Source organism: Falco cherrug, chromosome 4, assembly GCF_023634085.1.
Source record: "Falco cherrug isolate bFalChe1 chromosome 4, bFalChe1.pri, whole genome shotgun sequence".
Lineage (NCBI taxonomy): Eukaryota > Metazoa > Chordata > Aves > Falconiformes > Falconidae > Falco > Falco cherrug.
The window spans coordinates 103,603,773-103,631,458 of NC_073700.1; the positions used below are offsets into that span (position 1 = coordinate 103,603,773).

The 27,686-nt window shown below is 36.2% G+C and overlaps 1 protein-coding gene across 3 annotated transcripts in view; it reads left to right on the top strand.

The window, feature by feature from the left end:
- Positions 1–27,686, top strand: part of NEK10 (NIMA related kinase 10) — a 116,099-nt gene that overhangs the window by 57,753 nt on the left and 30,660 nt on the right. For 2 of the 3 annotated variants that reach the window (XM_055710245.1, XM_055710246.1), the window contains exons 24-28: positions 4,675–4,804; positions 5,409–5,479; positions 10,800–11,013; positions 21,150–21,333; positions 21,422–21,508. In XM_055710245.1, coding sequence (XP_055566220.1) covers positions 4,675–4,804; positions 5,409–5,479; positions 10,800–11,013; positions 21,150–21,333; positions 21,422–21,508 — 686 coding nt within the window. Of the gene's footprint in view, positions 1–4,674; positions 4,805–5,408; positions 5,480–10,799; positions 11,014–21,149; positions 21,383–21,421; positions 21,509–27,686 lie in introns of all 3 variants that reach the window. The other variant, XM_055710247.1, reaches the window with a different exon arrangement.

Sequence of the window (27,686 nt, forward strand, 5' to 3'; positions counted from 1 at the left end):
TTTAGACATTTTGTTCCTTATATAGCAGAAGTCTTTCAGCATAATCCTGAACATATCAAAAGGTTAAAGTCTTTTGATGAGCCAGAAACCTTCTCTTAAGAGAATAGTTTGACATAAATGTATATACAGTGGTATCTATATAGTGGCATCAGTGGAGAGATGATGTAAATCCCATCCTCTGGTGTGTGTAAGTTCTGCCAGCAACTAAAAAGGCTATCCATTGCCAGCAAGTATTATTTTATAGGTATCTTCACAAAGATGCCTGAAGCTAATAGAAGCTGCACAGAGTCTTTTAGTATTTGGCACAAAAAATAATAATAAAAAAAGTTTATCAGTATATAGCAAACTTTCCTACTGTCCTGTCTCCAACAGTGGCAAGAAATCAATATCGAAGGGAAGGAAGAGTGGGATAAGCATATTAGATACTTTGCTAGCCTACAAATATTTCCAGCTTGGGTTGCGTCCTGAACTAGGTATGGTTTCTAGGCGTGAGTGTTTGTATAACCACCACCAACTGCAGGAATCTCCATCAAACTTTAAATAATTAGTTGGAGGAATGATAAAGACTAAAAGCAATAACTCTGTTATAGTTAAAATCTTCCGCAGTAGTTTATGCTTCTTATTATTTTACTATTTGTTTACAACCATCACCTCTTCTGGGAGTTAGTCTTGAAGAATCACTCTTATTTTAATTAATACATAACTGTCTAGTTGAATTCATGTCTCATTTGACAATACTCCTCATACTGTAAGGTGACATATACAACCTTGTTCTTAGACCTGTCAGAAGCATGTGGATAAACCAGATAACACTGTACTAAGACAACTCACGTGTGATTTACCGAAGTTCTGTGCAGCTTGGGAAATCCCATGTAAATTCAGCCTGATAGTATTGACAATACTTCTTAGAAGCTTTAGAAGATCTAGAAAATTAACGCTGTTTTGAAAAATGGCTTTCTTTCAGCTCCTCCCTTCCTCCCCCTCCAAATTCAGGACTTCTTCCTTCATTTTGGAACTTCTAGCCACTAATAACTATTGTGAACATGAGCTAATCCAGCGAGGATAGTAATCTTTCATATAAGTATGTGCTAGCAGATTCAGACTGAGACAGTAAATTTCTGTAAAAAGTATTCATAAGTGACATGACAAAATAACATAAATGAGCAAAATTATAAATGAACGCTTGATTGCAAAAATATCTCCAAGACCATGTAGAGATGATTTGGTGAAATGTGTTCAGTGTTTTACAAGTAGCACAGATATTGACAAAATCTGATTTTTTTTCTTTTTTTCTCTTTTTAAATTCCTAATTAAACATGTGGGATAGCATGGAAAGCTATCTTTATTTAAAATACCTGATTAATTTTGTAGAAGTAGTTCAGAAGGAAAAAAACCCAGATAACTCTTGGGATTAAGCAATGGCTTAAATTCAAGACTCATGTTAAGGCTGTTGGCATGGAAGACTTATTAAATATAAAGGCAACACTGATATGTTGAGCAAGAGTGACCTTTCTGAGAAATACTTATAAAACTGACTGTTTGAGAATGCTGAGAATTTGGAGTATTATTCTGTGGATACATTTATGTGTCTTCCATTTAGAAGAATTTAGCCTTGCTTTTGCTATGGATGTTTGTTTAGTGAAGGACTTTCCTATAGTAAACATAATGCTGCTGAAGTAAGCTTTTTCAGCTTGAATATGTAATTTGGAAATAAGCAGTGATTTGTAGACCTAGAGGAATACTGTGGTGATTATCTTGAATATGTTAGCTGCAAGAATTAAGTGACTAATTGTATAAGTATCTGCTGCCTCTTTTAATATCGAAGACTCTGGATATCGTAGAGTATAGCATCAGTACTGCTGCTTCGCTGCAGTATGATCAGCCCTTGGAGCAATGGAAATGCAATTTATCAGCTCTTAGAGTTTCTCCCTTTATGTATTTTATTTTGACACTGAATGCATTTTATGATGTGGACATCTGTTTGCTAAAAATTCAATTAGTGCCACCGTCCTATTTTAGTCAATTGAGATCTCTTAATCTAAGAAAGGAAGAATCCTGCCTTTACGAATATACCAGAAAAAGGTGATACCAATGCTACGTTTTAAAATTTATTTTCAGTGTTTGTGGCTAAGACTTATTTTATAGGGGTTTTATGGAATAAAATGCAGAGTCTGGTTCTAGTAATTCTTTCTGGTCTTGACCAGACAGTGACAGTTTATACACAGTTGTCAACTCACTTAGACAAACCATATGTACTCCCACCACCCTCCTGTTTGTGGGTGCCAGTGTACAGGAGCAGAACTGGGTACTTTCTCTGCTTGGCATCCCTCAACAGTGTGGATCCAAAAGATGCAACTCGGCTGCAGAACTGTTTTGCTAGTCAACAAGTACTGTACCCCACCCACATTTCTAACTAGCAGATGGTGAGGCAAGCCTGTAGAACATGGTGAGGGATTTTACTACATCTCTGAAAAGTAAATAAATAATATTTGAAAATTCTATTTTAAAATCTAAATTACAGAATTAATTAGCCATGCAAGCATAGCATCGAATAAGTATAGGATTTTATATAAAACTTTCATGGTCATCTTAGATAAGTGTAACTTCAGTAGTTTGCAGTACTTCTTAAGCATGAGACAGTATTGAAGGTATTGTGCATCCTAATGATCTAAATATTGGACACTTCTGACTAAAGGATTAGGTATGCGTTTAGAACATGAAGTCTTTCATCAACTTCCAGCTATTATGCATTTGTGTGAAACCATGCTAAAACTACAATCCTGTCAGCACTGTATTCTTCCTGTGATTCCCAAATCATAGTAGTAACAAATAATTTTTTCCTATTCATCAGCCTAATGGGCTGCTGTTTGCTCTGGACATCAAGTTAGGTTCTTCCCTGCTATTCATGAATACAAGATTCTGCAGGCCAGATCATGGTTGCTTCTGCTTTTCTCCTGATTGTATTCAGCTAATTCTTTCTGTGACTGCTATGCAACTTTTTGCATACTTATACAGATTTTGGCTTGCATAATCTTAGTATGGGATTTGAATATTCTTTAGTTATTTCAAAATAATATTGTAAAACTTTATGTCTCTTTATGCATGAAATTTATCACTGGAATGAAAGATTGTAAAATTCAAGTCAGATTCGTTTTTCTGAATAGGAGCATGCTTAGAACTTATACTAAGACAGGGGCTTTGCCTTATTGAGCTCACCATCTATATGGTAATTTGTAATACTGGTGTTTGCTCTAACATTTAATACATAATAATGAAATTTCCACGAAGTCCACTGATGAGTTAGTGTCACAGTGAGTAATAAAGGCAGTCTAATTACAGAAATAGTGTTTTGTTCTAACATGACATTCAACATCCTGTATTCCCCTCTATGGTTGCATGTACTGGCAGCAGCAAAACTCAAGGAAAATTGCTCATTAGTTTTCACCTAGGAATCTGTATCTTGCTTGATTAATTTTACCAGAAATGTGTGACCTGTCTGTGTCTCTCACTTCCCCACAGTGACATCTGTTCTAACTTTCTGTTCTGTTAAGATCACTTAATTTCTCTTCAGCATAATAATTTGTCTAAGGGACCTCATCCCATTTATTTTAAAAATCTGTTTTCTGCACTTTGTGCATATCAGCAGCACACTTTCTATCACTATACTTTACCCAGACTATATCATTAATTGAATTTATACAGCGCCTCTCAGTTCCAAAATAAGGTATTTTACCAAAGGTATCTGTAGTATAATCATGAAGTTCATACAGTGGTTCCAAATTCTAAGCTGAAAGGAAAACAGGTGGGTTTTCAAGTTGATTTTATGGATGAGTCAAGTATTTTTTATATCTCTGAATAATTACAGAGAGAAGATGCTAAGTGAAAAAAAACTACATTATGTGATATGACCTTTACTTACTGCTAAGACTTGAACTCCAGCATCAGAATATCCCTATTAAAGTAAATTATTATCATCCCGGTTTATGAAAAGTGCTGAGGAAATTAACAGAAGGAAGTGGAGTCTGCTTTGTGCTGAGTCAAAACTGAAATTACTGCCTTCTTCCATTTGCTTTAAATGGATCTTTACAATGGATTTTTTTTTTTTTATTGTCATTGGCTGGCTGTTGAGTATCCATGTGGCATCTTCATAGGGAATGTATTACAGTAGTTTTCAGAGGATGAAAATGATACAATAAGTAAAGTTTGATTACTCACATTAATAGCAAAATCATACCAATTAGCATTCTAAATATAGGAATCTTATTAAATTCTTTCTGGTATCTGAGTTACTAGAGGGTGTGATAAAATAATCTGTTCTCTAGTTGATTTTATTGAAATGCCATTATTGTAAACAAGTTCTGAACGCTGTAGTTAATTTGTATCCATTAAGTCCAAAGACATTACAACATGAAATTAGTGGAAAGGACAAGAACAAATAAACCTCCAGTGTTGTGAGAAGAACTGTGGTAGAAGTGGAAAAGCTATTAATTGTATTTCCACTTAAGAATTTGTGTGGTAAAGGAAGTAATTGCAACCTTTTGAATGTAATTGTGTGTGCTCTGAAAATACGTTGTAGTGACTAACTAAATATTGGGTGGTTTAACAAAAAAAAAAGCAAGCCTACTTCTAGGTGGATTAATTAAACACTTGTGGGTTGCATTGCTTTTTACTTAGCCCTGAAGTTGTAAAGAGTGAGCCGTATGGAGAGAAGGCTGATGTCTGGGCTGCAGGATGCATCCTTTATCAGATGGCAACTCTGAACCCACCGTTTTACAGCACCAATATGCTCTCCTTGGCAGCTAAGGTATCTGAATTTGCCAAATCAACCTACCAATTATTTCTGCATGTGTTCACTAGATCCGTGAGAATTTCTCTTTAAGGTTATAGAAACATAATGTGCTCTCTGGTCTGATGTGTGAATAAGCACATTTATCGTTGTATGGATTGCTGCCTTGCCACTGTAATTACAAAAATTGCTTCTAAGTGTTAATATATTATTACCTCTCAGACTAATACATTTTTATCATTTTATTTGTTGTTAGGACCTTTAGATATACAAAATTTCTTGGTGTACTATAATATTGGATTTTTTTATAGCATAGCGTATTACACCTTAGGATGTGATCATAAATAAAACTAAATAATTGTTTGGATGTTGGGTTTTTTAATGTTTCCCTTACCCAGGTATTGTAGCCCTTTGATCTACAGTGATTATGTACGTTAATGTAGATCCCTGATTAGAAGTGATATTCTGCATTAGAAGATGTGTTCTAAGTTGTTTTGCAACTTAAAAACTGATGATGTAATACCCATCAGGTTGTTTCAAGGAACAATACTTATCCTAGGGGATCTTCAAATGAATAATGGAATATTTTTCTTCAGCTAACTGTAGATTATTTATTTTGCAGATAGTAGGGGCTGCGTATGAACCTGTGCCAGAAGGACTGTACTCTGAAAAAGTATCATTTACTATTAAGAGGTAATCACTCATCTGGTTTTATTTCGACAAGCTGCTGAAAAGATGGGGGTTTTTATATGTTTCCAGCAGTAGTAATCTGACAGTTTGCTGACTTTAGCAACTGCCAGTATTTGTCCCTGAATATTAAGTATGTTCTGATTTAAAATAAAACAGAGGTATCTCTTTACCCTGCTAATCATATATGCAATATAGTTGTATACATGCAACTGGAAAACTTATGCCACTATACTCAGCACATTTGTCCAAGCCATTATAGGCTTTATAATCAGTACTGAAGTTTAAGAATAGCAGTGCTGTAGTTAATTGCCTACACGTAAATTTTCCCCCTCATGAAAATACAGCATTTTGAGTAATTTTCAAGTGCAGTTTATGGTCAAGGAAGTAACCATTTTGCAACATATTATTTGTAGATCACTGTGTGATCCCATTCATAGTTTTATGTGTTTATTTGACTGATAGAAATATGTTTCCCACTACCTTCTAATCATGTTAACAGGATAGCAGAGATAATACAGTAATGGAGGAAAAGATGAGCCTCTATTTGTTCCACTCACTCATCACATATTTCTCTTAGCTATGGTTACATCTTCCCGGTGATAATGTGTAAGACAAATTATAGAGAGTAAATTGGTGCACTTCTATGAGATTTAGCTCCCTTGATTTTTCCATTTTAGAAAAACTCCACTTAGCACAAACCCCCCTTTTCTTTCTCACTCAGCTGTTGAATTCCATCTAAAAAGCACTTTACTGTACAAAGACTGTAACTTCGTTATACTGTGTTTTATTGTACAAAAAGGTTTATGTTATTTAAAGACCTTCAAGATGAAGGACAGCAATGGAGAGGATAAAAGCTAATAAAATTAACATTTAAGAGGTCCTGAAATGAATTTAATATGTTAAATACTTACATATATTTGTAGTTAGAATAACTGGCTTTATTAATTAATTGCATGCTATTTAAGAATAATAATCTCAAATAAATGCATCCAGAAAATATCTTCCAGTCACATCAGATCACTGTTGATATGTACTACATTCTCTTTAAATTGTAAACACATTTTTTTCGGTGATTTTGTTAAAGTTATCTGCGTCACTGGCCCTCTGTCTTGTCCTTTTCCTTCCTGATAATGATGAGAAACTGTAATAGGAAGTTTTTGAGGGTTTTTCTAAGGCTAGCTATTGGGTTACTTGTGGTTGTGTAGGTTTTGTGGCTGAATTAAACAGGTTCATTGCAAGTCCCATATTATCATGAGACTGGCTGCTATGGAGGCTAAATGGTTTGATTAGATCATTAAATAGGTATTTGCATGAAAATATTAAGTTTTCCAGTTTTTCTATCACATAAGAAAATTTCTCCTTATTTTAATAGCAGTTGGAAGCATAAATTGTTTTTTTAAAAATCATTCTTTTACTATGGGTTAATCCTTAGATGAAATACTACTTTTGGGTTTTTGCTTATGCTTTGTGAGATACTTAGAAAGAAAAAAGAACATTAAAGAAAAACAGTAATAATGAGATTTTACTTATAATATAGATGAGGAAACATTAACAGAATTGAAGAAGTTATTTCCAAGTGACTGAAGTATAACACATATTCAAAGATGAATGTGATAAACACAAAAAATATTTATTGATAATGATTAGAGAAAACGTTAAAAGCTTCATTTTGCAACTGTAAATTTGCATTAGTATTATCATTATTCAGTATTGTTATTACTAAAATACATGGATTTTAATAAAATGGCTTAAGCTATAAAAGAAAGATCTAGAATCTTAATCATCAAAGAGTTGTTTAGTCATAAATCGTTTATTTCTAGATGCATGGGAAATTGATTTAGGACTTATCAGAAATCTTTTATAGCTCGCATTGTTCTTGGAAATTTTTGACCAATTTCAGTGGATTAAAATAAGAACTTAAAAAGCAAAAAACATTTCTTAAGGGTGAAAAACTTACATGTGTTTACAGGAAATATATAATTGTGAATAAAACAGATTAACAAAGTTATAAAAATTAATGGGAGAAATAAAAGGATTTGAGCAAATTTAAACAAAAAAGATTAAAATCAAGAAGTTCAAGTAATATAAAATATTTTCAAAACTGCTACTTTACATGCAGTTATGTTTATTTAGAAAGCTGCAGTTTTAGAAATAATAAAACCATTCTGTGACATTTTCTTTAAAGAAGAGCGTTGGGTTAATCTTCAGCTGGTCAATAGTACTCTGCAGGGCAAAGTAAATGATCAGGTTCACTGGACTTAACAGATTTAAGACAGTTTATGGGACATGCAGAACTGTCCCTATCAGCTTTTATGTCCTACATTATGTACAAAATATTCTGAGGACTTAAAAATAGATGTGACAGTATATTATTACTGTTACTAAAGAGCTACCTAGGGTGCCTGAAAGAAGAACCATAGAACTGTAAAGTAATTTAGGTTGGAAGGCATCCCTGGAGGTCAGCTAGTCCATCTGCTCAAAACAGATACAATTACATCTTATTGCTCACTGCTCAGGGTCTTGTCTAACAGAGTTCTGGTCTTGAAGACAGAAATCCAACAACTTCTCTGGGCCCTCTTTAGTGCTAGTCTGCCCTTGTGATTAAAAGTAGTAGTAGCAGGAATAGTAATAATAGTAATAATCCTTATATTTAATCAGACTTTCCTGTGTTCTAACTTGTGTCTATTGCCTCTTGCCCTGTCGCTGTGCACCTCTGAGAAGGATCTGGTTCCATCTTTTCTGTACCCTCACATTATGTAGATAACAGTCAGATCTCTGTGTAGGTGGCCCAGGTCCTAACACCAGCCCTACCCCACATATCAGCTGATCCCTGTAATCTGGTGTTCACAAACCTTTTGAGAATGCATGTCATCCAATCAACTAGGTCATTAATAAAGACATTAAACAGTACTGGCACAGTATCAGTCATTGGAAGGTGCTACTTTCAGCCACCAGCTAGACTTTGTACTGCTGATGACATCTCTTTGAGACAGGAAGTTGAGCCAATTATCTCCTGCCTTTTAGGCCTGTGGGTACTGGGAGACACTGTGTCAAAGGGATTGCTAACATAACGCTACTCACAGCATATACTGCTCTCCTCTTGTCCACAGAGCCAGTAATCTCTTACAGAACAATCAGGCTAGCCAGGTATGACTGCTGTTTGGTAAATCATCCTGGCTGTTCCCAGTTGCCTTCTTGTCCTTTGTGTGCTTAGAAATTACTTCCAGGGGAATTTGCTCTATTATTTTCCCAGGGACTGAGGTGAAGCTGACTGGCTAGTGCCTTCCTAGATTCTCCCTCTTGCTCTTCTTGGATATGCATGTGATATTCAACTTTTTCCAGTCTTGGGGAACCTCCCTCTGATCCTTTCAGACATGACGGATAGTGGCATTGACCAGTTGCATCAGCACCCTCAGGCTCATCTCATCTGCTCCCATGGGCTTGTGTATGTCCAATTGGCTTAAATGCTTTCATTGTATTTTTTTCTGCTGTGTGGTAATGCTTCATTCTCATGGATTCTACAGGTAGGCACAGAGATCTGAAACACCTAAGGCCAAAGTTTCCCAGTGGAAACGGAACCAAAAAAGGCATTGAGTGCACCAGCCTTTTCCATGTACTTTGTTACTAGGTTGCATAGTGGGTCCACATTTTCCTTAGCCTTTCTTTTGTTGTCAGAAGGTCTTGCTTCTTCCTTCCACATCCATTGCTGGTTTCAGCTCCAGCTGAGCTTTGGCTTTCCTGACTCCATCCCTGCTTCCTATATGCAGCAGTTCTTGTGCTTTGAGTTGTCCCTGAAGATTAGTTAGGCTCTCCCAAGCTTTCCCTTTGCCTTCCAGGGCAGCCTTCCATGAGATTCTACCAGGAAGATCCCTGAACAGAGTGAATTCTGCTCTTCTGAAGTCCTGTGTTGTAACTATCCAATCTGTCTTTCTCACTTCTCTCAGGATTTTGAACTCCAGTTTGATGGTTGCTGTAGATGAGGCTGCTCTTGATCTTCACATCCCTTCATATCCTTGTTTGTGAGGAACAGGTCTGGCAGATCACCTTTGCTTGTTAGCTTCTGAATCAGCTGCACCAAGGAATTGTCATCAACAGATTCCAGAAATCTGATTGCTGCACTCAGCTGTATACTCCATCAGCAGATATCAGGGCGGTTAATAGGTGCCATGAGTATGAGTGTGTGCAATCATGAAGCTTCCTCCATCTGTCCCACAAAAGCTTCATTGACTTCCTATTTGTTTTTGAGTGGTTTGCAGCAGGCGTGTACCACAGTGTCACCATGTTGGTGTGTTCCTATGATCTTTACCCCTAAGCTCTTGACTACACGCAGCCAGGTGCTGGACTGCAGGTTGCATCCACCCTGACTTGAGCCTTTCCCCTGCACTGGATGAATTGAGAACACCACCTCAGCCCTCTGCCCTTCACATTTGACCAGTGCTCTGTAGTCACTTTCAGTGTGTTCAGGTAGAGTCACTCATACCCGTATGAATCAGCAGTAAGGCATAATAGCCCAATGGCCAGGTGAGTCTTGGTAGTGTCTCCACAATGTCCTGAATCCAAGCACCTCACAAGCAATAGGGTTCACAATCACCAAATCAGGTGGTTGCCTTGTTCCCTCAGTCTCAAATGACTTGTCATCTGCTGCTTCTTATTTGTGATGTGAATACTTGAATCCGATTCACCTGGCTCTGATGTGTCCTCTCTTAGTCTTGTTCTTTCTCACCGGTTCCTAGGCTACTATATCTGTTCTGTAATTGTTTATCAGTAGTCAGAGGAAAAACCTTCCTTCCACTGGCAGAAGTCACAAGTCTCCAGATTACCTCCTCTTAGTAGCCTCCATCCACTGCTCCTTTGAGGGTAATCTCTAGATTTCCCCCCTTTGTATTGTTTGGGGGTCTCATCTCTGCAAAGATCTTGTCACTCTCCTGCAAATCCTCCTGACAGTACACTCATCGCCTTCACAGCTGCTTTGTCCAGCGGTGCAGCACCATGACAGAGCACAGTCCCCACAACGGAGACCAATGTCTCCTACAACCCCAGGAAGAGGCACCAGGCACTTCCTAGTGTGTCAGGCAGCAGCCCCCCACTGCAGTTCTGTCTGGGTCAGTGCTGAGGATAATTGTTCCGGCTGATGCCAGAGACTGTGCTCTGTGGTGTGGCAACACCAAGGCTGCACAGTGTCAAACTGTCCCATGCAGGCCTGAGCAGAGGGCTGGTCACCATGACTTGGTAAATACCAGATACCAGCAGAGGAATGCAGTGGTAGTAAACAGTTTTTTAGAAAGAAGTAATTAGCTTTCATTAGAGAATGGTCTTTCTGTAGATGCTTGACTCCTGATGCAGAAGCACGTCCAGACATAGTGGAGGTCAGCTCGCTGCTGTCTGATGTGATGATGAAATACCTGGATGCTTTATCCACCTCCCATCTCATGTTGGAGAAGAAACTGGATCGGGAGAGGAGACGAACCCAGAGGTACTTCATGGAGGCTAATCGAAATGCAGTAACTTATCACCATCAGCTTTCCGTTTTATCACAAGTAAGTATATGTATTAGGCTTTATTTTTTCTTATCATTGTTTGCCATTTCCAAGAAAATAAGGTACAACAAAGCAGAAAATAAATAAAGATGAAAAGACTCATCCTCTTAGGACATTTTTCCATGCAGGCTCTTTAATTTATTTTTAACAAGGTATTAATTCATTTTTTGTGGACATGCTTATGCAGGAAAAATAACAGTATCTTAAAAGCAAATATCATTCTGTGTTGGAAAATGGCATTGTTATGGAGGTGCTTGCAGTTTTGATAGTATCTGATAATGTTTAATTATTACTGCACTCTAGTGAGTCGTTTGTGAATAGGAGAATATACACTTGGCTAGGGTGGAACAAATGGATAATCTTCTGTATGCTTCACAAACAATGACACCTAGAAAATGGAACCTACACAGGTATAATTTTTAATTATAGATTGCTAAATAAAGAACAGTGATGCTGTTAAAGTATTTGCTCATGCTTTCTTGCTGCCTGATAAAGTTCTGCAGAAATACTTCTTAAAATTCTTCCATTTGCTTCAGGCTGTATTTTAAGCACTCTTTATGAAGAACATTGGTATTTTAAATAATGAACCAAACTTGTATATGCTCTCAGAGAATTTACTTAAAAAAATACAAGGACAATGTTTTTGTGTAGTAAAAGCTCTCTGTGAAAATTATTTTTACGGTAATTATGAAACAGTTATAATTTGCACGGCTATTGTATCTCTCTTAGATTCTTTTTGTCAGGGCTCAGGAGTTTGCACTGGAGAACCTCTGTGTAGGAAAAAGATTTTCAGGAACACCTGGTCCCGCGCTCAGGGATTTTTTTTTTTTTTTTTAATATGTTTGTCTTCATCACCTTCCTGCCCAAACATGACTTGTAGAAATTGTTTATAATTTTTTTTAGTAGTTTTTTTACCTATCAGTCCAAGATCATTATCTGTATTATACAATTTTTTTTCAATAAAAAGGATGCCAAAACCTTCAAGATAAACCTTAACAAACCGCTGTAATTTGAAATGTAAACACTACTGAGATGAAGGAAAGATACAGAATAGGATTTATAACTTAAAACAGTAAGAGCAATTATTTTTCATGTTTTTTGAGTTTTCTTACCCTACACATTTGGAAGCTTGTTGTATGTTGTTATTTTTTCGTATCTTGCTATAGTTGTTCTTAAGAGCTATAGTTACAGTGCATAACTGTGATGAAATTTGCAAAAAAATGTACTACGGATGGAAAGCTGCTTGATTTGGGATTTCAATGCAGTTATCCTATCTTTGAGAGAAAAGTGACCTATTCAGGCATTTGTAAGGTATGATAGAACTAATAGTTTTACACTGAAGTTAGAGTACTTCTGTTTTGTATAAATACTTGGAAAATACACCTACATAACAAACGAGAAGGAAAATTCCTCTGTATTTGGGGGGATAAGGGCTGGTCTTCTCAAGGAAGGAATACTGTAATTCTAGTTCCACTCCAATGGATATTTTATTATGTATATTAAAAGAACAACAGGAGGATCTGACAAAGATCCAGAACACTGCAGAAGCCGAGGGGAGTATGGCTCGGTAGTGATATGTGGAAGACCTAATTGTGTGTCCATGCTGTACAAAAGATAGAACAAATCAGGCTAGGATCTTTCAAATTTCAGAGGAGTGCTACAAGGCTTAGAAAGAGAAGGAGCAATAACATGGCTTGTTGAGGTAATGAAGGAAAATTTTAGGAAGTTGGAAGATTTCTAATAAGGAGAATAATTATTCCTGAAAAGTGTGACTTTTGAGAAAAAGGAAATATTCTGACTAAAAGTACTGGGAAGAATTTCAAGCAGCTGTTCATGAAATAAAAACTATGTGAGGTATGGACAACCTAATTCATCTCAGTCAAGGCCCCATCAATTCCACAGCCAAGTAATTTGTCATTTTTTCATGGTGTCAGAGAATTCAGTGTTTCTGCCACGTAGTTCAGTGTTTTGTTGAAGCCAGCTATCTTATGCTTTGTTTTCTCTCTGCTAAAATATACTTATGGCCTTCTTTTTCATCCCGGTTGTGTCGTATTGTGAACGTTTCTGAAATAAAGAACGTACTTTCTGTCCTGGTTTATGGAACTAAGCACAGAGATTTTTTGGAGCCAGAGTGGCATCTGTTTTGTAAGTAGTTTGACCGGTATGGAAGCTGATAAGTAGGCAATTGAAAGGCAGGTCTGTAGATGATGTAGAAGTGTAGTTGCCTGGCCTGGCAAGTATAGCATAAAATCCATACTTTAAAATAATGTTAGTAAAGAAAATCATTATCAGCTCCCCACATAAATTTTTGTCTTTCCTTGTTTTGCATAGAAATTGTTGATGTAAGAACAGAAGCAGATGTAGAGATGAAAGGTCTCTAATAAGAGTTAGTGTGCTCAGTTCTGAAAGGTTAAGGTTGCTGATGTAACACAGGGTACAGAGGACCCAAACAAGTAATAACAACAGTGGTAAGTATCTCCCACATAGTACCTTTCATTTCAAGGTGGTCAACATTATATTTTCATGCTTTGGGTAGGAAAAAGTGGAGAGGAAGAAGGTAGTTTGTGTAAAGTCACCAAACAGACCAGTGGTAAGGCTGAGTTTTTTGTGTTCCAAGCCAAATCCGAGTGTCAAAACAGTAGTTTATTTAATGAATATTTTCCTTTAAAGAGATGAGTAGTCAAATAGTAATTTGATTACTTTTTTGAGGTATATAGATTTGAAAAAAATTAGATATTATTTTGGCTGTTTGCAAAAAGCTGAAAATAAGTAACTTCTATTACTTAGGAAACATAAGTTTGATTACGTGGGCATCATCCATTGTTTCATTTACTGCATATATTTTAACTCAGAAATAATGCTTTGAAGCCCTTGATAAGCCAGCATGTTCACATACTGTTTGAAATATAAATAGAACAATGTTTTTCTCCTTGCCAGATTTTTAAATGTAAAATATCACCATACCTGAAACAATATAGAATGATGAATATTGAGATCTGTCTATATTTTGAATGTGGGAGAGAAAACTGTGAGCTTTATAATCAGAGTCTGTCAGCTAAAAATATATAAGAAAATATGAGCCATTTGCACCTCCTGCTGCTCTCAGAGAATGTATTAAAAATGGGCAGATGTGAAAGACTACCTGGCTGATCAGAATAACTTCCTTTTCTCAATTCCTGAAGTTCTGATCTGTGCATATGGCACGTGTTCTGTCACATTCTTTCTCTACACCAGGTTTTTGTAATAATGTGTTTGTGAATTTAAGCTTATTTTAATTTTTGTATTAATAATGTCCCTAGAATACACATTTTATTTTGAAATCCATATATGCAAATCCATGTATTCAAATGTAGTTCCCAATTATGCAGAGTAATGTGAGACTAAGATGCTTAGGTAATGGAAAAGTAGGTTCAACTTTTGCTTCTGAGTGTAGTGCAATTCTATGGAGTGGCTCCACATCCACTGTTTTTCAGGGCTAATAGGGTGTCAGAAGTCATTAACAGTCTGAACTGTCTGAGCAAGTCACAGCTTGGTCTCAGCTGGTACATTTAGGTCACCATTAGCTGCGTGCTTTGTCCTAAATGTCCAAATGCATGAGAATGCTCATTAGCAAGGTTGCTCTCTGCATCTTCCTGTTTTTGCATTTGAACTGGTAAGTCTTCTCCTAACCCAGCAGGCTGAAGAGCATGGCATAGAGACCATCTTGATAGGACTTTTAGCTGCAGGTCAATACTGGCCCTCCCAGACCTAGATCTGCAGGTATCAAGGTATTACACTTCTGGTGGACTAAGATGCTACTGCTAGGAGACATATTCTGATTCATATTCTGCTTACAGGCAGCTTGGTTACAGCCTGTGCTAAGAAACTTGCCTGCCTCTCTCTTGCAGAAGCAGTTCAAGTATTTATTGGCTAAGAGTAGTGAAAGAAGCAGTATAGCTGTTTTCAGACAGGGCTAAAGAGCCTGGCCAGACCTGAAATAGCTGATGCAGTTTCCTGTCTTCCATCTGCGGCATAAACCTTCATAATCTACCTGTAGATAATTAAAAGTAGATTGTATTATGTCTTTTCTAAATTGGTTTGGAAACATTAATGTTGTATTTAAAGTCTTGAGAAACACTGGGATGTCTTTATATGTCCCTTCTATCACTAAGTCCCTAACGTAAATAACTGTGAAGCATTTTGTAGGAATACCTGTAAATACAGAGCATGATACAGCTGCCACTCTTCGTTATCCACAAGAATGGATTTTCTTTATCCCAATCTTCTTCATCCGCTGGGATGCGTGGCCAAGAAGGGAAGGATTAAACGTTATGGTTTAAGAAACCTTACTTTTGTAACCACCCTGCAGGCTACTAGCAACTCTTGTAATTAAAAGCTACCATCAATTTACCCAAGTTTTTAGAAGAAATGAGGACAGGGTCACAGCTATCTGAAAGGCAAAAACCCCACAAAATGATTTAACTGTGTTTTCACTGAGTCATTTCCCCCATACCCAAGGTCAGTTCTGCACTATTGGCAGTTGTCTCAGTATAATCAGTTAGTTTCTGAGCATCACCACATGCATTACAAAGTACTGCTTAATTAGCTATTCAATTGGAATTAATATATTTTTTTTTGTTAACTCAGAACAAGACATAAAGATTGGATTAATATTAATTTTAATTTATTTTCTTCTTTCTGTTTAGCTATATGTTTTGGTCAATTCAGCCAATAAATGCCTAACTTTTTTTTTCTTAAAACAACTGTGAATGCAGGAATTGCTTTTGTATTGGTTGAAGCAAAGAGTATGTTTGGTTCTAAAACACTTAGAATGCAACAGGTTATTAATATTGCAATTTACATTAGGTTAGAATATTAAATTCCTATTTTTATTAAAATTATTATTAAAAAAGTTTTAAAAAATGTTATTGAAAATTGGGTGATAGTGCCTGTCTGTACAGTGCTGTAATCCATTCCCATTGCTTTGGAAAAGAGTGAGGACTCAGAATGTCATGAAAGCTGAGCATTCCACAAATTTCTTTCTTCTGCCCTTCACTCCATTCATTTTCTTCTGACGCCATTCTGTTTCAGTGTTTATATAGCAGGTACTGGAATTACAGTTTAGGGGTTAGAAATGTTAGTGTGATAAGAAGGAACTAACCTTTTTAGATTGATACTATTTATGCTTGGAGAATAAAAGAATATGCAAAAACTTTTGCAGGTAAAATATTTTTGAGAGTTGCTGAATTAGGAAATAGTCACAGCCAAGTTAATACCTGTGAAAATGGGTGATCAAACTATTAATGACAAATCCATAATGTATTGAATTCAGCTTCAATTTGTTAGCACATCATAGTACTTCAATAGAATTAGAGAATATAAGGCAGGAAGAGTTGTCAGAGATTATCTTGTCCACCTCCAAGCCTTAGAGCTACCTGTCACTCCTGACACTCCTTGTGTTTGACCAGTCAGTCATAAAAATGTCAAGTGATAGAAAGTCTCTCCCCAGGCAAACTATGCCAAATTAGGGAACAGTTTGGAACCAGCAGAAATGCAAAAACTGTCTTTACAGTCAGAATTGCATGTATGCATGAGTCTTGGTTTTTTTCCATCTGAAGATAACATCTGGAAAACCATGAGGATGCCTGAAGCACTGTCAGAAGATAATTGGAAATCCTGAGCATACCCATAGCACGTATACATGATGCTATATACTGTATCTGCAGTTAGTCTGATGCTTTCAGAAGATGTTGGTCATGCTTTGTATGCCTGACAGAGTAGATGTGTTATATATGTCTTGTTTCCAGGAGATATTAGATGAACAAATGCATGTGCACATACGGGATGTAAATGACACTTGAAATTTTCAGACCCACTCTTAGATGTCATATAAGTGCTCTGAGAGCACTAAGTCCAAAATATCGCCAGAATGCTGCATTTACTGAGCACATGCAAACCTGGTACATAGCGTATGAACACTTATATTTCTCTGCACGATCCCAGATCGATGCAATAGTTGGACACTTAATTACTGTTAGGTGGTCTTAACATTTAACCTGAATTTTACTTGCTACAGCTTGTGCTGCTTACTTTTTGTCCTCCCCACAGCTGAAATAGGTAGGAGTTATTTCTTTTATCTTATATATTGTATCTCCCCTTTGTATTATTTTTTCCTTTGGGCTGAATGATCAAATTTCAGCAGTCTTACATTGTAAGTCATGTTTTGTAGACCTCTAATTTTTCTTATTTCTCCCCTTGCCTGCCTCTCTACGTTTTTAAGGATAGTGTTCAAAACTGGACTCATTTACTCCAGCCGAGAACCATATTGGTACCAAGTAGAAAGGCTACGGTGCTCTTAGGGATGATTGCCTTCTGTATACATCCTACTATGATGTTTACCTTTTCCTAACAACATGGTATCATTGAGTCATATTCTGTTTCTAAGCCACCAAAACCCGCATATCTTTTCCTGCAGAGCTGCCGTCTGACCAGTCCTTCCCCAGTCTGTGCATTTGTACAGTTGTTTTTCTCTGCTCGTAGAACTTTGCATTCTCCATATTTAAACTTCATCAGTTCTTTAAGTTTCTCCAGTTTCTCAAAACTTTCTTTGACACCTATCGTCACTTGCATTGACACAACTCTGTGTATGATGTATATGCTGTAATATGATAGATGATGTGAATGTATCACACTCTAGGCACATTTAATAGGCATTCTATCTATCCCATTATGCAGATTATCATTATAATTCAGTGAAAACATTGAATGACTTTGGAGCAAGGTGAGAAGCCATTCTGAAAAACTATGCTTGTTACCCAGTCTCAATTTAAAAAGCACTCGAAGTAGTTACCAAGTTGAGAACAAGTTTTATGGTCAATTATACAGCCAACTGATTGTGATTTTTGTCTAGGTTACACTTCCCTAGCTTTCTTGTAAGATATCATAAGAAACATTGTCAAAAGCCTTACTAAAACAATTATAAATGACAGTTCCTTCTTGTTCCTAATGCACAAAAGCTGTTACTTTGTTACAGAAATAAATATGTTGGTTTAGTATTTTTTTTCTTCCTGACAATTTCATGTTACCTGTTACTCATTTTATTGCTATCTTGTAGTTTTTACAAATAATTTTATAGTGGAAGTAGTTCTATTTTTTTTCTGAAATAAAAATTAAATTGACTAGTATAATTCTGTAATTACTTGTCTCTAATAAAGAAGATTAAACACTGTTTGCAAATGCCACTAAGGAGCTCTATATTTCTTGAAGGCAGAAAAGCTGATTCTTCAGGATAGCAATATGGCAAAATGGAGCTAAACAAAAGAGCAATATTATTTTTAAGAGTAGCTAAATCTTTTTTTTTTTTTTTTTTTTAATTTTGACAGTGTTAATTCCTGTTTATAAAAGATTAGATTCCTGTTTGAGCTCAAAAAGACAAGTTTAAATTTCACTTCTCCAAAAATGAAGTGTATCTGATTTTATAGTGGTAGTGCTGACCAGTGAAGAGAGAGAATAGTGCAAGTATACAGATGTGGATGAAGTGTCTCAGCTTGTAGACAAAGGTTTTTCTTTATGGCTGGGACACAGATTTCAAGTGTTTCTAGAGACGCTTTTGCTCAGTCACAGAAGAAGATGAATCCTGGAAGAAAATTTAATTGGTTCAGGATTTGAATATATTTTGCACAGGAACTCTTTTCCCCTTAGATTTCTTTTTGAAATGTGTTTGTTTATACTAAAGGCAGATTTTCTGTCAACGAAGGTGGCAAACAATCTGATCATGGGGAAACTGAGGCAGTATTTTATTACGAAAATGTAATAATATAATGGATCAACTGATGAAGCCTCCAGAAAGATTTGTAAAATACTGGACTCGAAAATCAAGTGTGTACGTATGAGCACAGTTCAAATGAATGTGTATCAACCTAACTCATGTTTGAGTGTTTGTGATGTTTTGAATATCCCCTTGTTTCACAGGTTTCTTAAAAAGCTAAGTATCTGTCTTTCTGCTTATCTGAACGAAGTCTCTCCAAGACTCTGAGGCATAGAAATGGTTGTTTCAAGGTGTTGGAGAAAACTTTCTCCATGCTTTTCTCACAAAATTATGTTCTTTATCTCCTTATATCTTTATGTAGGTCCTTACTGTCCCACTCCAATGCTGAGCAGAAGTAGCATTGAACTCACATGCCAGGCTCCTCCAGTTGGGATACTTTTGTCCTCCTAAATTAGTCAGGTGGCCTACTCAAAAAAGAAACAACAGTATATTATCTCACTTTTGAAAATCATTAGCTGTTGTCTAGGTAGGGCAAAATATATCACAGGAAATTTATTTGTTACTCTCAGATCAGTGATGAAATACTGTAGTTCTGTATGTTCAGGTATTATGTAAATGAACCAGATTTTATTTTATAGACAGGTTATAGCTTTACAATTTATAGAACTGCTTTAAGGCTTTAGGATATGTTTCACTGATCTCTGAACAGTTTCTGTAGCAGGTCTGATGACTATTTTTGTCATGAGAGCTACAGAATTCAGTTCATGCATTTCAAACAGGTTTCCTTTTTTGATGTGGCAGTTAGATCTGACACCAATTGCTAACAGCGTGACTTTCTGATCTTCTTCCCCCTTAGCTCCACCTGATTTACAAGTTATTGTTAACAATTGGTCATTTGAGTGTAAGGCTCAGTACTGGCGATGTCGAAAGGAGATTTAAGTTTGAAATCTCCATGCGGTTTGACCCTTCTGTCTCTTTACTTTGTTTTCTTTTATGTGGAACAGGTGAATTGGTTCTTTTCAAGGGCACAGTGAGCATGCATATATATGCCATGACTAGGCTGCTCTCTGTAAGTGAGCTTGAGAGTCATTGCTAGTGGTTGCCGTGCTGTGCTACACTGAAGTCACTGCTATCGTGGCATCTTGGGCATAAGCTCAGTCCAATACTTAAGTATAAAATGATCTTTTCCCAGCCAAATCTAAAGAGAAAAGCTTGAAAAACCATCTTGTACAAGTTAAGTTAGAGTTTTGGAAATGGAACAAAAGATGGGGAGGTGATTGAAGCAGACCATTGCACGGGCAGTGGTATAGTCAGTGCTCAGGGTGCAGCTAGGTTTCTGAAGGAGGAAAGGTTTCTAGTGCACCCATTCTGCTGTGTCCCAATAAGATCAAAATACTTCATGGGAAAAAAATTGGAAGAACAGTCTTAGATACAGGCCAAATTGTCTTGGACACACTTGGTAAGAATATAAGTAGTGAAGAATGTATTATCTCCTGATACTACTTTAACATTAAAGACACTGATTTGTTAAATTGGATGTATTTATATATCTCCTGTTCTCCTTTATTGCACTTTGCTCCGACAAGATAGAGTGAAAATAAGCATGAAATCATTCACTCACAACAGAAATAATATGAGAAGACTTGGAACAATATATAATGAGATCAAAACCCTAGTCTGCCTTCAAAATATGTTGCATTAAAATAGAATCAACAACAGGGATCAGGGATCTCTGTTCTTTCCAGAAAAGCTATAAACATTGACAGCAGCAAAGGCAGAATTTTATACTCATTAAAGAACCCCATGCTACAGACAAGATTCAGTACTGAAATGGTACAGGCAAATGATTTATATTCCATGTTTTGATTTTCTTTGTTAATGCCATTCAGCATTTGGTCTGTTCAGCCTTGGGGAGTCTCTCTGGCATCACACCATACCAAGTTCACTTCATATTTTGCTACCATCTTGACTATTGTGCAGGTTTTGCGTTGTCCAGAACTGGTCTGCTGTGTATTATCTAAGCTGGAAGAGAGTAAATCTCCCATTGCTTGTATCTGAGAACCCGCTATCTTTGTCCAGTCTTTTGTTTTTTTGTGTTGTTCAGTGTTTCTTTCTGAACTAGTATTTGTTTTAGTTTTTTCACTTTTGGTGCTTGTTGTGAAAAGACCTTCATCAAGAACAAAGATGCCTTTTATGTAAAGGCTAGAAATAATTTGATTAGATTTTTAAAAGTTTTGCTCTAGATTTAGAAACAGTGACTGAACCAGGTTTCACATAGTTCTGGACTATTTTTATGTGTGTCTATACACAAGTGACACTTTTTCGTTTGCAGATTTTCTGATGAGTGCTGGATAAGGACAGTCAACACCTTTTTGTTCTTTGTTGTCAGAAAAATTACAAGAAATTGAGTCTTCATAGCAGCAGCAGTGAAGCAGCCAGCTGCAAAAGGGAGTTTTCAGAAAATACTGGCCTTCTATCTGGAAGCTGTCAATCTGCATGTGGAAGAGATGAGGAAAAAAAATATGAAGAAATCCTTATAGAGGATCATGGCACTTTACACAACTCTGAGAAAGGTAGTCATTAGAAAAAGAAGCATCAGGAGTATTATTATGCTGGTCAGAGGTAGGTAAAAAGCTACTTTGCTTTCATTTTTATGTGCAGATATGTTCTCTGAATTTGATGATGAGCTGGACATACTGGACAACTCCAGCAGCTCCAGTTCAAGTCACTTGAAAGAGTCTGCTATTGGTAAGATTCCTTAAGGATGAGGTGTGCGCTACTTTCTAACAGAAAAATAGTTGTCTATTCCAAAATACTGCGCTATTTCATGGTTTATTGCAAGTTCACTGTCTGTTGTGGTTCCTAAGTAAAGAAAAATAAAATAATTGTGCCTGTGGCAGCTGATTCCAGTATAATACATTTTGCATCACGTAGTCTTTGTGTAGCTTGTCTCCATATTTGCAGTAATGGCTACGAAAACTGGAATATTATTGGGCAACTTGACAAAGGCTTTTTCTATATTTGAAGCATAAGATAAGTAGTGTTGGTAAGAAACAAATGGAAGAGAGTATGAAAACTTTTGTCTCAGTAATAATAATGCTATGCATATGAAGAAATGGAGTGCCCTGTTGGAGGGTGTAAAAAAGAATGTTGAAAGAGGTAAGCTTTAGCTGTCTGCATGATTTGACTGAATGGAATTGAAGGAATGCTTAATGACTAGACTTGAATTAGGAAGGGGTTGTGTGACAAAACTGTTATTTCTGCCTGTAGTTATTTATGGTAATCAGATAGGAAAGCACTAGCTGTGTTGGGTGTTATCTTAAGTAATAGTTTTTGGATTATATTCTAAATCTGAAAAAAAGAGGAAAAAAAAAAAAGACATGTAACCGCTGTGAGCTACTTGCTAAATTATGAGCTACCATGATCTACCTATTAAATAGGATGGAGTTCTGGTCAGGGAAAATCAAAGAGCATTTTATACTAGAAGAAAAAGATTGATAGTAGTTGTTTGAAGATTAACAAATGTTATTGTTGCAAGGTCCCAGCCTTCAAAAAATGTGGAATTATACTACTTTATGTTTGTAGTCCTATTTGCTAGCCGGATTTCCTTCAAATTTTGGCCCAGGTATTGAAGAAATGTAACTGCTTTTAACTGAAACATCTAACCGTTAATAAATGATCTGATAATTCTACTTTAAATCCATTAATATGATTTGGTAATGGTAACCAGATAGTCTGCCATTCTAAAGGCTGGAGGACCAGTGGCTAGCCAGCTCTGAGTTTATTATCAAAGTTTTTTTTAAAAAATAATAATTACAGAAAAACTCTTTTTCTGTGTTACTTCCCTATGCTAAGGGAGTAAAGAGGAGGTTACAGGGTACAGGGAAGTCTAATCTGACTGTGGGAGGGGGCTGCATGGAAGGAAACCCTTGAGGAAAAGCAGCCTGTGGAGACAATATTCTATTTTGTTGTTTATACTGAAGAATAACACGTTGTGTGTCTCCCAGAAGTGTAATTGTTTGTTGGCTAGTTCAGCATTGTACACAGACATTTGAAATCTTTGTGTAGTTTATAATTTTCCACACCCAAAGCATTATGGATAAAGATCTTCTTGTTAATTTTATTTTGTTAAGATTTGGACATTAACAAAACATCAACTTTTTATAATATTTAAATTGGTTTCATTGACTTACTTTGGGTGGAAAGAATCAGTCAGTTCCTATTAATTCCAGTGACTTGAATCAGCATTTCTAGAAGTCATTGTCCATTTTCCTCCCAGAATATTTAATTGTTATATAGATACTTCAGGACTGCTTTTTCAGAAAAATAATTCTGCAGTCGTATGTTTTCAGATCACCTGTAGTTTCTACTTAATATTGAAGTTAGCATTGTAGATAAGTTGTAATTAATGCTGGCAAATTTTTCATGTTTTCAGGAAAAAAGAAAATACAGCTTTAAAAAAAATTATTACATTCAGCATACTTGGGTATTGGTTGGGTTATGTTCCAAGCATATTTCCTTGCTATTAAGTGGCTAACAGCATTTGAATTATTAGCCATGGTTTTGACAGGCATGTCAGCATTACAGGGGAAAATGTGGCCAACTTTCATCTACCTAACTTGGAAACCACTAACCTGAAAATGTTTCAGTTACAGGTATATTGATCAGGGTCTTGAAAGGGTTTGTCTTATCGTGCTGCCATCACATCACTTTCAGAGAAAACATGATCTGCAAATGTAGAAAAATGTTGCCCTAATTTAAAACTGTGGTGGTATTTTGTAAAAAGGTGTGATATGCGGAGTTGTTCAGTGGCACAGAAGCTGGTATGTGTGTGAGAGACAGTGTAATAGTGGTTAGCTTTTTTATAGTCCACCAATTGTCAAAATATTTTTAATAACTTTGCATAACCTGTGCTTTTCAATTATGCTTTAAGAAAGGATTATTGTTTTTAGTTTAGACAATGTAGTTTTACAGGACCAGCTCCTTTAACAACTCCTAAGATTGCCAAATGGAGGGTATGTAGATTCTGGGATAGTTCATGGTACTTAAAATGATTAATCCTACAGGAGCAAGATTCTGCACATTTCAGAAGCGTAGAGGCAGTAGTGAGAGATGTATTTTTTTCCCCTGAAGTCCTTATAATTGGAAGTTACAAAGATTGACAGAGCATAGGGACTTATTGAGTCAAAAAGCAATGAAGAGTGATGGGATGATAACAGCATTTTAGTTGCATTTTTTCTTATTTTAAAATTAAGGAACTTCCCAACTTTACCTTAGCTTAGTCATATTTAAGGGATTTTTACTTGGTTTTGATTTACTGTACCTGATTTCTGCTGGTAATACCAAATAGCAGGAAAATATGTGGTATCTCGTAATGCATAGTAGTCTAGTAGAGCTAGTATTTCAGTTGGGTGAGAGGGAGTTTAAAAGTTTACTCTGTGACTGGGAACAGTTTTTGGACAATATTTTTTTTGTTTCCTTTAATCATGTTTGTTTACACTGTAATCAGGACAATGTCCTAACCACATTGAAAGACGAGTTCTATGTAGAGGGTGCTATTAGAAAACCCTGGTCCCTAGGGTTTTATGTACTTGCCTTCTGACCTTCCTCACAATAAAAAGCATGTAATAGGTCCCTTTTAGGATTGCTCAGCTACTAGCTTTCCATGAGACTCAGAAGGCTCAATGCACAGTCCTGTTGTTGTGCTGTATCTTACTTAGGAGTTTTTCTGTTACCTCATAATTTAATATATGTTTCCAGTATTTGGAAGAAACTCTGAACTTACCTAACTTGTGACCAAGAAGCAAAGATGCTTTGATTCAGGACTCCTTTCCTTGCCAAAAGTTCTACAATGCAATAGTATGCAGAGTTATCATGTAATGAAGAGACCACAGATCTGCCAGAAGAATATTCTAGTGATGTAGCTCTGGAAGGGTCTCCTGTATCCTTCTTTGAACTTTTAGAAAAATAACTTGTTTACACAGTTGGCAGGACTTGAGCCTTGTGCAGGTAATGCTCAAAGCAGTCAAAAGTATCCAGCTGAATAACAGGATTTCAAGAACTAGGATACTCTCAAAGTAGGAACTCTGCACGTTGTATGTAGCAAATGATTGGTCTCTGGGTTTAGGTCATCACTTAGATTCAAATTTAACTGTTTCTAAGAATAACAGCAAACACAGCAGGAAATAAATATCGATTACTTAAATGCCACTTGCTGTCTGTAGCTAGTAATGTCTTTCAAAATTTGGGCTTAATTGAAGGCAGCAGCTACCTTGTATCTTGCAAGTTTTGTGGTCATAGAACTGCCTTTTTTTTTTTTCTTTTTTTCTTTTTTTAAATTTAGACCACTTGTATTTTTTGGAAGATGTGAGGATTTGAGAAGATATTTTTTCTTTACATAAGACATTTAGATAGCTTGGAAGTTCTTCGGGGTAAGATCATCTCACATCTGCTATATATGATTCTTTAAATTGTGAGAGGAAAACTTGGGAATTTTGTTGACAACGATTATTGCATCAAGAAAACTAATTTGCACAATTGGCTGTCTCTGAAGAATTTTTGAGATCTTACAGTGTTTTGTAGGCTTGTTTTTCCCATTTGACTTTGTCTAAGGTTCAGATTTCTCTTGAGACCTCAGGTTCATGGGACTTTGTTGAAGACATCGGCTAGAACAAGTTCTGCCAAGACCTAGTTTTCCTGTGTGATGCTTGAGTTAAGCTTTAAGTATGATTATGGCAACTTCTGTTGCTGTACGTGTGGTCACTGCTAATGAGCAAAAAATTTAATTCTCTTTGCTCTGCAAAACAGCTAATTAACATGGTTGAGAACATCCGTTTCAGTGTACAGTGATTTAAAGGGCAGCTTCCTAAGAATATTTTGTATGAATAAAGGCAATTTGACCTTTCTCCTGAAAAGATCATTAAGCAATCATTCAAAAAACCACTTCCATTGCTTCCATTTCATTCAAGGAGATGTATTGAAGTTTTGTGCTAATATCAAATCTTAATTCAATTTTCCTATCAGTCTGATCAAACTTGAAAGGATTTTCAGAGGGGTTTTTTTAGATATCAGTGAAGTGAAAGTGAAATCCAAAGAAAAAGTTACTGTCCTCCCAGTTTTTTTTGATCTTGTATCATGTTATGAGTGCTCTTCTTGTAATTATGTGGTTAGGTACCTGCAAGAGAAAAACAGTAAACTGCATATTAGAATGTATTTGTATGATTTGCACTGATGTCAATGCATGTTATGAAGTTAAAGCCTTAGAAATTGCTTTTAATTACATCAACTATTTAAGACCAAAGTAGCAATCAGAAAAATTCTTGATGCCTCATTTGATATAAATTTTTTTACAAAATTTAATGTCCTCAAGGAATCTTCATAGAACTATTCGGAATAGGGAGGCTGATAAGAATCAAAAGCTTTGGATTTTGTGTGTCTTCTGCATTCCAATAAGGGTGGGCACAAACCAGGAATGAGATAGAGGATTTATATTTCATTTTGCTTGAGATAATCTTGAACTGAGAAATTGCCTCTTGCAAGGCATTTGAACAAAACATGTTGCCTTGCTCTTCCCATCCATGTCAAAGGAGTAACCATGATTAAAGGAAATATGGTTGAGTTAACACAGGAAATATGGTTGAGCTAACACCTTGGGCTGGACATCAGAATGCACTATGCACATCATGACTTAGGTTAGTTAACTCTTTCCTACACATCTGTGTTGTTTCTTACTCCCTGCTTGGCTTTGTATGATTACCATAACTCTTACACAAAGGACTAAGGATTATCACTGAAGTAATTAATATTCAATGAGTGTGTGTATACACATGTGAACATGTTTGTTACGATGATTTTTAGATGGTCTGAGTCTCCTTTTGCTTAGTTATTGAAGAAATTATTCCAATATGTTTTCATAGTGTGTAACATAAAGAGACTCCTCTCAGTTGTAGCTGCTCAGTGAGTCTCTAACATAATAAGCAATAAAAATGGGGCTGAAGGTGTTGGCCATTGTTTAGTGATTTTTCTGCATCATGATTTCTGGTTAGGGTTTTTTTTTTTAGCATTAATAAGTATTTTCCTAAATTTAGCATATGGATTAGAAAATACTGCATTTCTGCCATATACAGTGAGTGGTGAGACAGACTCTGGTGTGAAATATCATGCACTTGTAAATACACTTATAAGCTGTCAGATTAGCAAGTCAAATATGGTGAGTCATCAAACTGATAAAGCAAATTTGAATATGAGCTCTTTACTGATAAAGAGACTGTTTATTTGAAACAGCCAAAATGTATAGGATTTCAAATCCAATTTTGTATATAAATACTTTGGAAGGGGTGCTGTTTTTAAAATTCTAGCAAACAGCTGTCTTCAAACTTAGCTTTCTAGCCGAGTAGTTTCTGTTACAGATTTTCTCGAATATATTCCCATAATATATTATAGTCTTTGTTATAATGGAGTGTATGAGGTTGTCCTTACCCCAAGCAACATGATTCAGGTTCAGTCAGAGCTCCTGCTTTTATATTTGTATTATTGTGGCTGCAGGTAAAATACCAGTTCCTTGAATAGGAACAATCATGCAGGTAAAATACCTGTTCCTTGAATAGGAACAATCATATTTTTTTCAATTCCAAAGGCCGCCTTTACTTTCTAGGCAGCGGACGCTGCATTTTCCTATCTGTTTTCCTGTCTTAGTGTATCTTTGCTTCTATAAGAGCCTAGTTTATTTGCTATTACAGAAGTCAACAGCTCCTACCAAACATTCTTTTGGCCTAACTACTGCAGAGTTTTAATACCTGTTTCCTTAAGCAAAGCATTAGCAAGGAATAAAAACCTGTTTCCTTTTCTTTAATTCTTTCTCAGTCTGTGTGCCTTCTGTTTAGGGAGACAGATTTGTCCAAAGGATGTATCATTTCTTTAGGTTTTA